This window comes from Lolium perenne, chromosome 2 (genome assembly GCF_019359855.2).
Source record: "Lolium perenne isolate Kyuss_39 chromosome 2, Kyuss_2.0, whole genome shotgun sequence".
NCBI lineage: Eukaryota > Viridiplantae > Streptophyta > Magnoliopsida > Poales > Poaceae > Lolium > Lolium perenne.
Window position 1 is genome coordinate 117,139,248 of NC_067245.2, and position 14,051 is coordinate 117,153,298.

Genomic DNA, 14,051 nt, shown 5'->3' on the forward strand with positions numbered 1-14,051 from the left:
ATTTTATTTGGCTTAAGTCTTATTCATTGAAACCGAGGAAGTATTTAATAAGACCATGACGGGTTGTTGTGCCGCTGACAGCTGGGCCGGACATGCGGAGTAGGAAGGACATGCCGTCCCTATCGACGTGGACAGAAAGCAGACCAGATTTGGACTGCGAGATGGTCCATGTGGTAGGTCGTTGTATTGGGCCACAACTTTTCCTCGAAATAGGCTTTCGTCCCAGTATATAATTAAATCAACCACACCATACAATTATTCGGAAAAAGTAAAATGTTGGGGAAACTGCGCAGACATGCCCAACAAAAAATAAAAATTGATACAGAGGAAGACAACCGTGGATCAACGAAGCATGGTGACCTGCAACTGATGCGCCCTCCGAAGTTGTCTCACCACGCTACATACACCATAGGTCGTTGAGTATCAAGGTAACACCTTCAAGAAGGGTTGCGACGTCGACACGACGATGCTACCTGGACCAGCGAATTGGTCCTAGGGTTTCCTCCGGTACTCATAGGGGAGTGGAGATGGGTTGGCTCGACGATTTACATGTAGGAATGGCGAAGCCCACGTGCGTTCTTCTAAACTCCATCAAACCACATCCCCAAACGATTGTGGCCCAAGAGCTCCTTGAGATCGCACATGCAGACAGGGAATGTACGGTAACAACAGGGTAATAGGAAGGAAGGGGGAACCGTTGCCTGCAGAGTTCGGGCCTGAAGGCCCGTAAAGCGAGGCCATATCCTAGCCCACCTTGCCCATATTTGGCCCACAAACTTGTAGTGGCCGCCACCTCCTTGCTGGAGCCCGACCGCTTCGCACCAACCACCCACCGCGCACAGACGTCAACCCCGCGGCCGACCAAATTGGTTGTCTGACGGTCAACCCCTCACACCGCTATCCTCGCCACCCACTAGCCTACGCATCAATAGATGAAGAATCCCTAGTGCCACTGCTTGACGACCGACGCTGCATGGACGTCATGGACACGCCATCGTCGGCGGGATCCAGGCCCACCTGGCTCATATCCGCTATGTCAGAGCCACACCACTTACGTCCGAGCAACCTAGCCAAAGCCTAGATCTTCTCCCCCTTCTCGAGCAGGAACCGACGAGTGTCGCCCCTGGCCCGTGGTAAGGAACGAGCCACCACCTCCGCAACCACTGCAGATGCGGCCGCTCGAAGGAGCCAAGCGCGCACCACCACATCACCGTGCGTCGCTACAGACCGATCCCAAGCGTCGCCACCATGGATTCCGAGGAGAGAACCACATCCTGGCTCGAGGTAGGAGACCCACGTCCACCCCCCTTCCCATGGCGAGAGGATGAAGAGTCCCCTCAACCGCTGTCGATCGGGTTTCGCCCGACTGCACCCCTTGGCAATGGTGAGGGAGGAGGAGTGAGAGGGGATGGAGGAGGCGACACGATCTAGGGTTTCTCTAGATCGCCACGTGGGAGCGATACGGGAGAAGTCGATCCACATGGACAACATTTGATTTTTCTTTTTTACTCATTCTTGGGCCACAACTTAAAACCGTGGAGATCCATTATGACATACAATGGGAGTGCTTAGAAAAATAAACTGGTTTTTTTTTTTCTGAGCACCAACGCTTATTTATACTAGACATATGACTACACCTCTTATGTACAAATAAGCACCGCTGCTTAGCACCGGTTTTTGTCTAAGCACCTTGATGTGGGCATTACCCTTCGGGTACCTGATATTAGCCTACCTTCCATGGCCCAACAAGGAGCCCACAATGATCTCTGCAGCCCAGGATGGACCAATACGTCGGTTGCGGCGATGGAAAGATGTAAGCGGATGGATTCTTGACGGACAAGGCAAGAAGACGTTGTTTAAAGGAAAGATAGATTAGATCTTGCTGTAATCTAATCGAATTTGTGCATGACTCTCGGGATCTGGACTCCTATATAAAAGCCATGAGAGGGTCTGCCGTATTCTACACGCACAACCCATACAACCTACACAATCTCGCATACACTAAACCCTAGTAACCATGAGACGTTGTAACATTTTTCATCGATAAATCAAGACCAAATAAGCAGGAGTAAGGTTTTTACCTCATCGAAGGTCTCAAACCTGGGTAAATCTCCCCTTTTGTTAGCTTATTGACGAAATGCGTTGCAGTGTTGAAGATGCTAATATCATAGTCATTAGTCAACCCTGACCGTGTTTGTTTGTCTCGCAAGGCGCAAGAAGCAGGTTTGGGATGTGAAATCCCCAAACAGCCCGCATGGTGCCGTCACATCCCATCCCGCGTTGGCGCTGCCCAGCTCTCCAATCTCTTGGCCCCGAAGGCAAAACCACAAGACCGGAAGAAAATTGTTGGGCTTAATTTCTCACCAGTTTCTCTTCTCCAAACAAGCACGCATTAAAAGTCCCACCCGTAATAATCACCCATCCGCACCCTGACCTCGCCCCTCTCACGCGGACGCGGCGGGGGATCCCAAATCTTGTGCCCCGGAGACCTCCGGATTCCGCGACGCAGCAACCTCTCCTGCCCGCGGCGGCCGGCGGGCGCGGGAGAGAGCTGCTCGCTTGGAGGATCCCCTGCCCAAATCTTCCGTCTACTGATAGGTTTGGCGCGAGAGACAAGTGCTCCTCCGCTTATTCCTCAAATTCTGCGCTGTCCAAATGGGGCTGCAGCAATCCAAGGAGGAGCTGCTGTACCAGCAGGTGAATTACGGCAACATCGAGGGGATTCGGACCCTCAAGGCGCAGGGTGCAGGCGTTGAGGCAAGGATAACAATTTCTATTTCTATTTCCCCCTTCCACATCCCACTCTTCTATCTATAAAATACCTGGGGATTCATTGACTTAATTTCGGCTTCAAATGTTGCTTGCAGTGGATCGACAAGGAAGGGAAGACGCCCCTCATGGTCGCCAGCATGCGCGCTGATCTCCTCAACGTGGCTAAACTTCTGCTTGAGTTGGGCGCTAATGTGAATGCATACCGGCCTGGTATCTGCACGTTTCTGCTTAATGTATTGCCTTTAGTTCTCAATTATTATTCCTAGACTAGAATGCATGACGGAGATTTTTTTCTTTCTTTTCTACTTGTAGGATCACACAATGGAACTGCATTGCACCATGCTGCCAAGAAAGGGCTTGAGCTCACTGTCCATTTACTCCTCTCACATGGAGGTATACCATTCAGTAGACCATGCCTCATTTTCTTGCTGCTTCAAAGTTTTCATAGTAAACAACCTTTTCTTTGGGGTTTGTTTGCAGCTAACCCCTTTATAACAAATGATGATTGCAATACTGCACTTGATCTGGCTAGAGAAAAGGGCCATGTGAATGTTGTAAGGGCTATAGAGGTATATTTTTTCTTTTCCCCTTGATATCCTTTTTTCCTCTAGTGTACTAACATAACTTACCCATTTTCATTGGTTGGTATTTGTTTAATTATTTTCAGGGACGGATTTCTCTTTTTTGTGGATGGATGAGGGAGAATTATGGTCCTGGTTTCTTGGAAGCGTTCGCTCCTCAGTTCCTGACTAGAAAGATGTAATATTCCCATAACCTTCTTCGCATTATATTCTGCACAGTCTATGTTATTAATCAACATGCATATCACAAGCACATACATGTGAGGATCATCGCGTACTATATTTTATGCTTCTCTGTCCTAACTTGAATCTGCTCCCCAGTTGGGCGGTGATTTTACCCCGTGAAGTAGGGAACCCAACAAGACCTGTCAAGCTTGAGTTAGCCATATATCCTGATTTGCAGGTATGGAAGTTTCGCTGGGCTGCTGCTTTATTTTGGGCTATTTTTATTGCATCTTCTGTGGATCTATGCTACCGAGTTTCTGTTATTTCTAATATTTTATTTTTATGAATAAGCAGGCTGCTAAACCTCGTGTTGTAGTTAAACTTTGGAAATCTCAAGTTGAGCAACCAAAGTATAATCTGGCTGATCCTTCCATGACAATTTTTGACAAAGTTACAAGTATGTGTAATAATGTTTTGCGTTTTCAGTTCATACTACTTGGAAATGCCTGTTCGCAGATTGTGTACATGCTTTATCAATATTTCCCAGTTTTGTGCAATTTTATATTTTGTTCATCTGACTGTTAGAAATAATTTGCTAAAAGAACAGAACACATGGTTCTTTGGTGTTAAAAAGTTATTATGTGTTGTGAATTAATCAAGTTTATTATCCCATTTACCATGCTTTTTGGCATGAGGAAATGATATATTTCGTTTGTTAACTTTTCGTTAGAGCTAGGAACCTGGAGAGCTACTCTTAGTGATGAACTCGTGATTTTCGTACTTCCCCATAAGAGAACAAAGATTGCTACACCTGCGCTCATAGTCATGCATGCTTGATCATTCTAATTGTTTGCAAATTTGAAATCTCTCACTCTCTAAAGCTACTTTGTTATATCTACATTGTAGAATTCATCTTGCTCTTTACACACCCACGCACATGTGCATACATGTATGTATTGAATTTTTAATCTCTTTATAGAAAGTGCACTATTGTTATTTCCCTGCAAACTGCAAAGCTTTCTGATGAAATGGGTACTTTACATTTTGTAGTGACCTTTCAGTACATTTGATATAGTACTTGTACTTTCTATTATGGGCACTTGGACATAGCTTTGTTTCTCAGATGGTCTGCAGTTAAAAATGATACTTCAAAGATTAAACGGTGAACTGTTAGGTCATTCCGTTCTATTTTTTCTTTCAAAATTTACAGAATCTCGATACAAGATTTTATCGGCGAATGAAGGTGACAAGCAGCAGATTCGATCATTTTATAGTGCATGCTGTGGCATGGCACAGGTGATATAAGCTGAACTTTCTAAATGTTTCCCCTCGCTAACTAGTCATTCATGGTATATTCTGAATTATTACCTCCTTTCCAAAATATAAGCCTTTTTAGAAAGCTAATATAGTATTTTTGAAGAGTAACCTAGCTTTTCACTGTGTTCAACATTGTCTTTGAACGATGTAGATAAGTATATGGTTCGTTTTATCAGTATACAATGAGATTTTTTTTTTTAATTTCAGTACTCCCTCCGATCCATATTACTAGTACTAAAATAGATGTATGTACAACTAAAATGTGTCTAGATACATCTATATTAGCTTCAAGTAATATGAACCGGAGGGAGTAGAGTTTTTCCAATCTAATTTTCGCAAGATCCTCTTAGGTTGCCAGCATGGTTCCTGCACGACCAGTGAGTGCCCCAACTCCAAATCCATTACCAATAAATTCATGTTCAGCAGCTTCAGGGTCATCCACTCCCAGTAAGGAGGATGTTGAGTTAGCGATGGCTATCAATGCCTCCATCCAATCTGCTATAGCAGAGGGAGTGCCCGACCTTCAGCCAGTGACATCAACTACAAACAACAGTGGCTGGGCAAACAAGGCGAACAGCTCTCTCAATGGGTGGGGCCCACCAGACTCTACCACACCTTCAAAGATGAGTGGCCAAGTGCAGATTGATGCCCCAAGCAGCAGCACATACAATGGATGGGACATGCCTGGAACAAGCTCTAACCAAAGTTTATCGAGACCTCACAAAAGTCAAAACAACCCTTTGACTGTGATTCCACAGGTGGCACCTCTGGCTCTTCCAACACCAACTGTACCTCCCGTTCTTCCAACACCAACTGTGCTTCCGGTTCTTCCAACACCAACCGCGCCACCACTTGCTGAAGGAACCTTCTATGCTGGCCCTGTTCAGTATCCTTCCATAGATTTCACACCAGTTGATGTAACCATGCCACAGACTGAAGGTGATACAACTGTAAACTCTGCAAAAACTGGACAAAATGATGCTGATACAAGCAGCAGTGGCAACACTCCTTCGGGAACTTGTGTGATTTGCTTGGATGCTCCTGTGGAAGGAGCCTGCATTCCATGTGGGCACATGGCTGGTTGCATGTCCTGCTTGAAGGATATAGAGTCGAAGAAATGGGGGTGTCCTATTTGCCGTGCCAAGATTAACCAGATTATCCGCCTTTATGCTGTTTGAGCACTTCAAACAGTGGAGCGGCAAGTCACAACTGCAATTGGGGCTTCTCGCTAAAAGTTTCAATACAAGGGGTAATGTTATACTGCAGTTGGAAGTTTACTATCACAAACTATGCCTTCTGTGTCTCTCGAAGCACAACACGGAAGGCAACTTATGTATATACTAGAATGTATTGCGTATAGAAGAATGTATGTGCTTTGCCGTGCTGAGAATAATTCAGGGGAGCCTTGTATTGAGTATTGCTTCTGCTTTGGGTGATGTGTGTTGTAAGTTCCTATAGTTACCGGTCAATGAAGGCAGTGGTTACAAAGCCAGTTTTGCATACGGGCCTGCGAGCGAGCACCGCAAGTGCTTTCTAAGAAACTGTTCCCTACTTTCCTAACTCGTGCCAGTTTTGTAACCTAGGTCTTTCAATGGGCATGTGTTGCATAATCCCTTCTGCCTTTGACTGAATGGTGGAAAGGAGTTTTTTTTTGTTGCTATTTTGGTCTATTTTGTGTGAAATAAACACCTGGATTTCCCAGTGAGGGAATCAAGATCCACATATTCGTCAAAAAGAAATCAAGTTGGAGGAGGCGGAGCGATGGTACCAAGCATCGAACCAACACTACCACAGGCTGCCTGAGCAGCCATGGGAGCCGTGGGATAGACTACAACATTTTGTGTAACTAAGTGACGCATGTGCGTTTACACGCTATGTGTACTCTGAATGATCAAGGAATTTTACGAAACAATATCTAAATAAACAGAAGCAACACTGTCCTTGTCTGGGAAAAGAAGGTATGCACCTCTCCTTTTATACTGTTTGTTGATCCACAAACCCATGCAATGTCATTTGCAAAACTGTCATCTGCTGTGCCTTCTTGAGAGCCACCTAGAGTGCAAAAACTTGCAGTTGAGCCATCTCCCAAGACGACCTCGCAAGGTCACTGTTGGAGCACAAGTCGCCGTCCCTACCCATGGCCTAGTCCTGTGCAATCCACTCGAACCAGAGTCATCCAAGCCAAAATGCTGAGCTAGCCAAAATGCCGATGTAAAGAAGACCAGTGTCCTTTATGCTAAACCCATGAACCCACCTAGCTGCTTAGGGTGGCAAAATGTTAGTCAGTTGACAAGGCAATGACCTCAAATTTACTAGGATCGCATAATCTTGTTGATCTTGGAGTTGAGCCATTTGCTCAGGATGAAGGCGACAAGAAGTAGACGAGATACATCACCAAGATGGCACTCCACTCCCCTTTTCTCTGTGGTAGTTAATGATAAATTATATGGCTCTTAACAGCTCAAAGGTACTCTATTCCACAAGGTTGCCCTCAGTCACCCTACCTATTTACTTTTGGGGAGAATTGGTTATTTACCCAAAAGTTCATCAGCATTGGATCATCTATCCAAAGTTGATTCTACATTGGTCCAATACCCAGTAGAGACTTCAGTATACTTAGCGTTTAAGTACAAGGCAGATTACAACTAATTGGGTATAACAATAAGGATAGCATCATGCAAGATATACTCAAATTTTGAAGAGAGGTTGAGTTGTATGATGCAGGACAACTACTGATCAACTAACCTGTCATGACATACTCAGGAGGTGCGCATAGAAATACGATCCGACTGGTTTCTGCCAGACTGGTTCCTCGGTAGGTGCCCTTTCCGAAGCAGATTTACAGATAACGATTAAAATATACTAGGAGCAAAGTAGTCATTTCCATCAGCAATTAAAGGGTATTTTTTTTAGTTTACACAAAACCCCATCTGAGTATATCATAAGCACAATCAAGTCTTTTCATGGGTCTTTTACAAAGGTACAATCAACTTTGGATAGATGATCCAAGGCTCATGAACTTTTGGGTAAATAACCAATTCTCCCTTATTTTTTTTGCTATGGATAGCTCTCGTTTGGACTAAACATTGGGCTTGTGGCAACTCCATTCAAGGGAAATGCCTTCTGGGAACTCCGTCATCACACTCCTATATCAATGAAGCTATCCATGGCATATTATTCACGCCTTCTGATTTCTGAACAATATAGCAGAATATAAGCGCCACCAGAGACATGCATACCAATTGCATCAGTGCACATGCATATATATAATAATAGCGATTAGCGAGGTACATCAGACGCAGTACACTTTATATATATATGTATATCTGGAACAAGACAAGGGATTAAGAAAAAATGATCAATAGTACAAAAAACAGAGAAAATTGTTGCTTTAGGGCGTGCAAACCCACTTCTGTGAGCGCCAAAGCAACGTGTAACCTTCAACACCTGCACGCATGTGTCACTCGAGTACTCTATATTGTTTGTCAATCGCCACTTGATCCAACCAGTTAAGCTCAAAGTACTCTGGCTCGTGATGAGCACATAAGCTTTCATCTCCAAAACGAGGACAGCTTGCCCGGCAGCCGTTTACAATTCGCGATTCTTGTCTTCTTCGGCCACCTGAGATAGCGGCGCTGTGCCCTCCTCCGGCGCTGCTCCGCCGTCCTTGGTCGATGCACCACCACTTCCTTCAGAGCTTGCCTTGTTTTTCCGGCGGTTGGACTTCTTGGGCACCGCAGGGAGGTCCTGGCAAGTGGAACCAGCAGTGTCCTCAGCCGCCTTGTCCTTGTCCTTGTCCTTCTTGCGGTTCTTACGGGTGCCCTTCTTGGCCTTTTCCTTCTTCTCCGAGGTCTCAGCACTGCCTGCTGTGCCGTCCATGGAAGAGGTGTCAGAACCCCGGGACCGATTCCGCCTTGACTGGCGAGAGCCTGGGGATGGAGGGGAGTCGCCTGCGGTGCCATCGATGCCTCCTGCATCACCTTTAGTATCTCTGAACGAGGTATCCCCCAGGCCTGCGCCATCTAGGACTATTTCTGTCGGAGTAAAACAAGGAAAATTTATGCAAATGTTAGCATCTTTTGGTATAAATCTGTAAAAGTTGAATGCTAACATGTTAAGATCAGCAGATAATTAATACTGAATTTGCACAAGAGTTTCAAAAAAAGTTTCACAGAATCAAATTAAGGAAATGTAAGAGAGTGAGAATTGAACCTTGAGAAGCCCATGGGTTAGCGGCAGCAGAACCTCCTCCCCTGTCGCTCCTAAATGAGGCTGAGTCCAATGGCGCCGAGTGGTAGTCTTTCATCTAGCAATTACAATATTTTCATGCCAACACAGTTACTGCTAAGATAAAGTACCTTGAAGTCGTTTCATTTCTTAAATTGCGCTCCAAAGAGCTCAATTTCTCAACAAAATTATGTCTTGTAAACTTCGCAACAAATATTGATGTGTGTCTCAGTCGATCCAGATAGTCATACCCTTCTTTTCGAAAAGAGCGAATTCCACTTTTTACCCTATAGTTGCGCATTTGTGACACATATTACCCCATTTAGTGCAACTTTTACAAAAATATCCCATCTAGGAGTTTTTAAACATGGTTTTACCCCAATTTAGCATTTTGTTTGTTTTTGTTAGATAGGACCGGCGTATTTCGTTGATGTGATGCGACAAAATGTGTAAATATCGGAGGCCCTCATCTACAATTATGTCCAGACTTCTCTCATCTAATTGTTTCATTCCTCGTCCCCGTACTGATATTTTTAAAAGTAGGTAATCACCTCATAGCTTGCCCAATGAATACACATCAGAAATCGAGGGTCCAAATATTCTAAAATGCATAATCTAGATGATTTTTATTCAACGGGGCAATTAGTGTCACAACTGCAAAATTACGGGATAAAAAGTGGAATTCACTCTTTCGAAAAATAATTATGCAATCGTAGAAGCTTTAAAATAACTGATTGCTCTCTGACCCAATGAAATAGGCAATGCAGATCATTTTCTCTTATGAACAAGAAATAATCATCTACTTTTTGATTGGTTCATGTTGCATGGCGCACTGCGTATTTAGTTTTCAACATCAGCCCACCCACAGTATCTTATATCGCTCAGAGGAGCGGATCAATCATTGTGATCACTTATTTTGATCGGAGCAGCAGTGGCTATGCAGAAAGGATGTGGTTTTGGACAAAATGAAATTACATTCTTGTATGCAGGTGCTACTCTAGTCTTGGGTACCAGTTTCATTAGCGTTGGTACAGAGTCGATGGAGCTTGGCGCCTAGAGGCTAGAGTGGATTACCATGGAGCTATGCCCCGGTTACCCGGTGATAGTTTCTTTGTTTTTCGTGTTATCCTTGTTCTCCAAACATAATTTTTTTGGTCTAGTTTTCTTTATGAGGATGATTGGTCTATCTTTTTTGGTCGGACCTTTGTCTAAGTTTGGATATATGCATTTGATGCATATGCCGGGGTAATAAAAGCCTCTATTTTATAAAGAACATGTTTGTCTCTGAGAGCAGACAACGAAGTCCTTTTGAGCTTGTTCCAATAATGCAATAAATACTGGCTTATGAAAGACGTAAACTTACCCAGCTAGGTGCTCCTGCCTCCTCCTTCTTTGCTGGGGCACTAGGTCCATCCCATCCGATATGCGCCACATGTTTCACATCCGTAGGGAATCCAATTTGCAACTCTTGTTCCTTAGTATCTGGTGGTCATCATTTAGAATAAAAATAAGGAGTACTTCTTAGGCTGGTCGTAGTACATAGTATTATATTGTAGTATAATGCATATGATACTTGTCTACGATATCATCACTATAGTGGGTGGTATTATAGTAGTATCATAATCTTCTAAATTTATTGTTTTGTAGAATCCCAATACAAAATGTGTGTACAAGATATATTTAGCATTAGCTTTTCTCGAAACATGCGCTATGATACAGTATCTACCTATGTTACTCTAATCTTATCTCTCCTTATTAATTAGATGCCACATCAGCATTTTTGTGGGCCTAAGATGCATGATACTGCCTAAGATACTAGCACTATGACCAGCCTTATGATAAAATGTGCAAGTCAAAGTAAGTTTGATCGCGTTCAGCAAATAACTATAAGTACGTACCCATTATGTTAGAGAAGTAGCGGAAGGGCCTCAGGATCCCCTTCTTCATCTTTGTGCTCATGTCCCTTTCAGCTACCCTTTTCTAATTTATTTGTGCCCTAGCACACTTCTTGAATCTACAAATTGCTGCAAGAGAATACACCACAAACCTTGCAATGAAGACACAGCATTGAATAAATAGGAAATGGTCTAGTACAGAAAAGATTGAAATCAACATAAAATTAAGTGCTGCAGATGAAGGATGTCACATTGGAATTCTTACTCTCTTAAGAACCTCAAACTCAATTGTAACAAGAATGAAATATGTCGCCAATTCTTGTTCCGGTCCTCTCACTCCTTCACTGGGCCAACAGCATGTTGCTCCTCCCTCAATCTCTTCCTCCCAGAATTATGCTAGCTCAATATTGCGAGACCCTCCGCTGCAATGGGCATATGGTTAAGAAACTTATGCCGAGCTCAGCGGAGGGCGCATCGCGTCAATCGAATTCCGAGGTTGGGATTAGGAGGAGCGCTAACTTATGTCTAATTCTGTCGAGGGCTAAGAACCCTTTGAGCCGTCTCCTAATATTCAACCATGCATGGGCGTAAGAAGAGGCTACCTGTCGATTTTGTGGCTATATAAGGAGCGTACAGTTACGGAAACTGGTTGGAGGATGCAGAGGACGTTTGCCTAAAGATAGCCCTCTGGACAAAGATGTCACTGCTAGAAATAACCCTTGTGCTGCTCCAACCATGAGTTACCATGCAATTTTCCGCTTTGTCCTCCAATTTTTTTGTTTGTATATATATGTTTCCTTGGTCCACTTGGTCGATCCCATGAGAACAACAAGGAGGACACAAGAAAACACATTTTGCAAAGACTGTATCTTCTTGTCTTATTCTCCTAAGTTATAGTTTAGTTCATTTGATAATAATGACACAAATTTGAATTGGTTCGATCTAAGAGGTGTACTATGTAGAACTGAATTTAAGTTCATTTATTTCTCCCAGGCTCTAGTTTAATTGTGTACTACGGTGGCTCAAATTCCAACCTCGGCTCCCAGCACCCCCTCCCCAGGTGTTTTTTAATGCCGGGTGGACGAAATTTCCCCACTCACGTCCCAGGAGCCCATTTTTTGCCGGATTGGGCCTATTTTTCATCTGGCGATCGCAGGCCGAACCCAACACCCCAGGGAGCGTGAACTGAAAAGGCGCGTGGGCCTGTCGACGTCACACCCACAAAAGATTCCCCACTCCCCTCGCGTTGCTCAAACCAGCTCGTCGCCGCCGCGTCATCGCCGGCACCACCCCATCCTCTCCCGCCGCGCACACGCAGGCAGAAAGGCCACACCCACTCCCAAGCTACCGCCGAGCTCACCGCCATCCATCACCTCACCGACGCTCCTTGCCGCCCCCCGTGCGGACCGCTGCGACACCACGCCCGTGAGGTGTTCGGCGTTTTGATTGCTCGGCCTTGGACTCCGACGACGAGGAAGAGCAAATGTTTGTTTCATTGTTGGAGGAGGAGAACGCCGCCGCCGCCCATGATGAAGAGCACATGATGATCCTGGCGTCTTTGGCCGCCCTATACGCCGAGCGGAACTCAAAGCCACGGCGTGGCGGCTCGGCGCCCGGTCGCCGGAAGGCCAAGGCGAGGCATCGCTTGGAGGGCCACATCATGCATGTTGTATGCCGATTACTTCGTTGGCGAACAGCTGCACCCTGAGGTAGTATTCCGGCACCGGTTCAGGATGAGCCGGGATCTCTTTTTGAAGATTGTGTATGCCGTCCGGGACTTGGACCCTACTTCCGATGCAAACTGGACTGCACCGGCATGATTGGATTTTCCTCGCTGCAGAAGTGCATGGTCGCTATGAGGTTGCTTGCATATGGAGCTCCAGGTGACAGTGTCGATGACTATCTGCGCATGGCCGAGAGCACCACCATTGATTGCTTATACAAGTTTTGCATGGCAGTCATAGCAGTGTTCGGGGAAGTATACTTGAGATCACCCATTGCTCAAGATACTGAGCAAATACTTGCAACCAATGCTGCAAGAGGACTTCCTGAAATGCTTGGAGGATCGAGTGCATGCATTGGAAGTAGAAGAACTGTCCTACGGTTTGGCAGGGCATGTACACAAGCCACAAAGGATGATATAGTGTGGTACTTGAGGCAGTGACTACATATGATACCTGGATTTGGCACTCCTTCTTTGGAATGGCAGGCTCAAACAATGACATCAACGTCTTGCAGTGCTCGCCTGTCTTTGCCAAGCTTGTTGAGGGCCATGCTCCCCCGGTGAACTATGAGTTTAATGGGCGCCACTATAACAAGGGATACTACCTTGCAGATGGCATCTATCCCTACATGGTCAACATTTATGAAGACGATCTCAAGCCCGAAGCTACCAAAAGAAGCGCAATTTGCCAAGGAGCAAGAAGCTGCCAAGAAGGATGTCGAGCGAGCATTTGGTATCCTCTAGCAGAGATTTGCAGTTGTCCGGTTCCCAGCTATGACTTGGTCGCATGATCAGATGTGGGAGGTGATGAACTGTTGCGTGATATTGCACAACATGATCATATATAGAGAATGAGCGGAAACATCCAGTTCCTAAGGCCGAGTTGTTGCAGCCATATCACCGACAAGGTCCTCTTGCAGAGCTTGATGATCAGGTGCCGGCATCATGGGCTTCCTTTCTAGCTATGAGCCAGAAGATCCGAGACTCACGTGTGCACCAAGAGCTGCAGGACGATCTGGTGACCACCTATGGGTTTGCAAGGGTGCAGCAAGAGCTGGTGCACCATGATTTGTTGTGTTTGTTGTGTTGTTGTCATGTTGTGTTTGTTGAACTATTTTCTTTGTTGAAATAATGCCAAATCTCGGCGAACAATGTCATACATTTTCATATTTTCTGTTGTATTATGAAATTTTGCCAAAAAATGGCGGAATCCGGCCGGCCTGGGGAGCGGCTGTGGGTTCGCCGCTGGAAAACTGGCCCTCCCCAGGCCAAAAATTACATCCATCCGACGCTAACTAGCACCGGATTTCGGCCTGGGGAGCGCCAACGAGTCGAGATGATCTAAGCAGCAACCACGAGCATGCTGCCAAT

At 45.2% G+C, this 14,051-nt stretch overlaps 2 protein-coding genes across 3 annotated transcripts; one reads left to right on the forward strand and one right to left on the reverse strand.

Annotated features, from left to right (window-relative positions):
* Positions 1-2,267: 2,267 nt before the first annotated feature.
* On the forward strand, positions 2,268-6,337 carry LOC127333567 (probable E3 ubiquitin-protein ligase XBOS34). Its single transcript, XM_051359948.2, has 9 exons — positions 2,268-2,757; positions 2,868-2,982; positions 3,085-3,165; positions 3,253-3,341; positions 3,440-3,531; positions 3,675-3,756; positions 3,873-3,975; positions 4,729-4,814; positions 5,186-6,337. Exons 1-9 carry the CDS (start codon positions 2,656-2,658, stop codon positions 6,011-6,013), a joined length of 1,578 nt encoding a protein of 525 aa, XP_051215908.1. The 5' UTR covers positions 2,268-2,655; the 3' UTR covers positions 6,014-6,337.
* Positions 6,338-8,127: 1,790 nt separating this feature from the next.
* LOC127333566 (uncharacterized) lies at positions 8,128-11,554 on the reverse strand. 2 transcript variants are annotated; one of them, XM_051359946.2, is made up of 5 exons: positions 11,223-11,554; positions 10,961-11,109; positions 10,426-10,544; positions 9,048-9,141; positions 8,128-8,869 (listed from the first exon to the last, which is right to left on the reverse strand). In XM_051359946.2, the coding sequence occupies exons 2-5, from the start codon at positions 11,019-11,021 to the stop codon at positions 8,424-8,426; spliced, it is 720 nt and encodes a 239-aa protein (XP_051215906.1). In that variant the 5' UTR covers positions 11,022-11,109; positions 11,223-11,554; the 3' UTR covers positions 8,128-8,423. The 2 variants fall into 2 exon arrangements, with proteins under 2 accessions (XP_051215906.1, XP_051215905.1); XM_051359945.2 differs by having other exon boundaries at positions 10,961-11,086; positions 11,223-11,553.
* Between the last annotated feature and the right edge of the window lie 2,497 nt (positions 11,555-14,051).

Excerpts from the sequence above, each read along its gene's own strand:
- LOC127333566 (XM_051359946.2), bottom strand. The coding sequence starts at position 11,021 with ATGAGCACAAAGATGAAGAAGGGGATCCTGAGGCCCTTCCGCTACTTC. Across the intron at positions 10,545-10,960 it reads CTACTTCTCTAACATAATGG|ATACTAAGGAACAAGAGTTG; the intron begins GTACGTACTTAT and ends GATGACCACCAG. Across the intron at positions 9,142-10,425 it reads AGGCAGGAGCACCTAGCTGG|ATGAAAGACTACCACTCGGC; the intron begins GTAAGTTTACGT and ends TGTAATTGCTAG.
- LOC127333567 (XM_051359948.2), top strand. The coding sequence starts at position 2,656 with ATGGGGCTGCAGCAATCCAAGGAGGAGCTGCTGTACCAGCAGGTGAAT. Across the intron at positions 3,976-4,728 it reads AATTTTTGACAAAGTTACAA|AATCTCGATACAAGATTTTA; the intron begins GTATGTGTAATA and ends CAAAATTTACAG. Across the intron at positions 4,815-5,185 it reads CATGCTGTGGCATGGCACAG|GTTGCCAGCATGGTTCCTGC; the intron begins GTGATATAAGCT and ends AGATCCTCTTAG.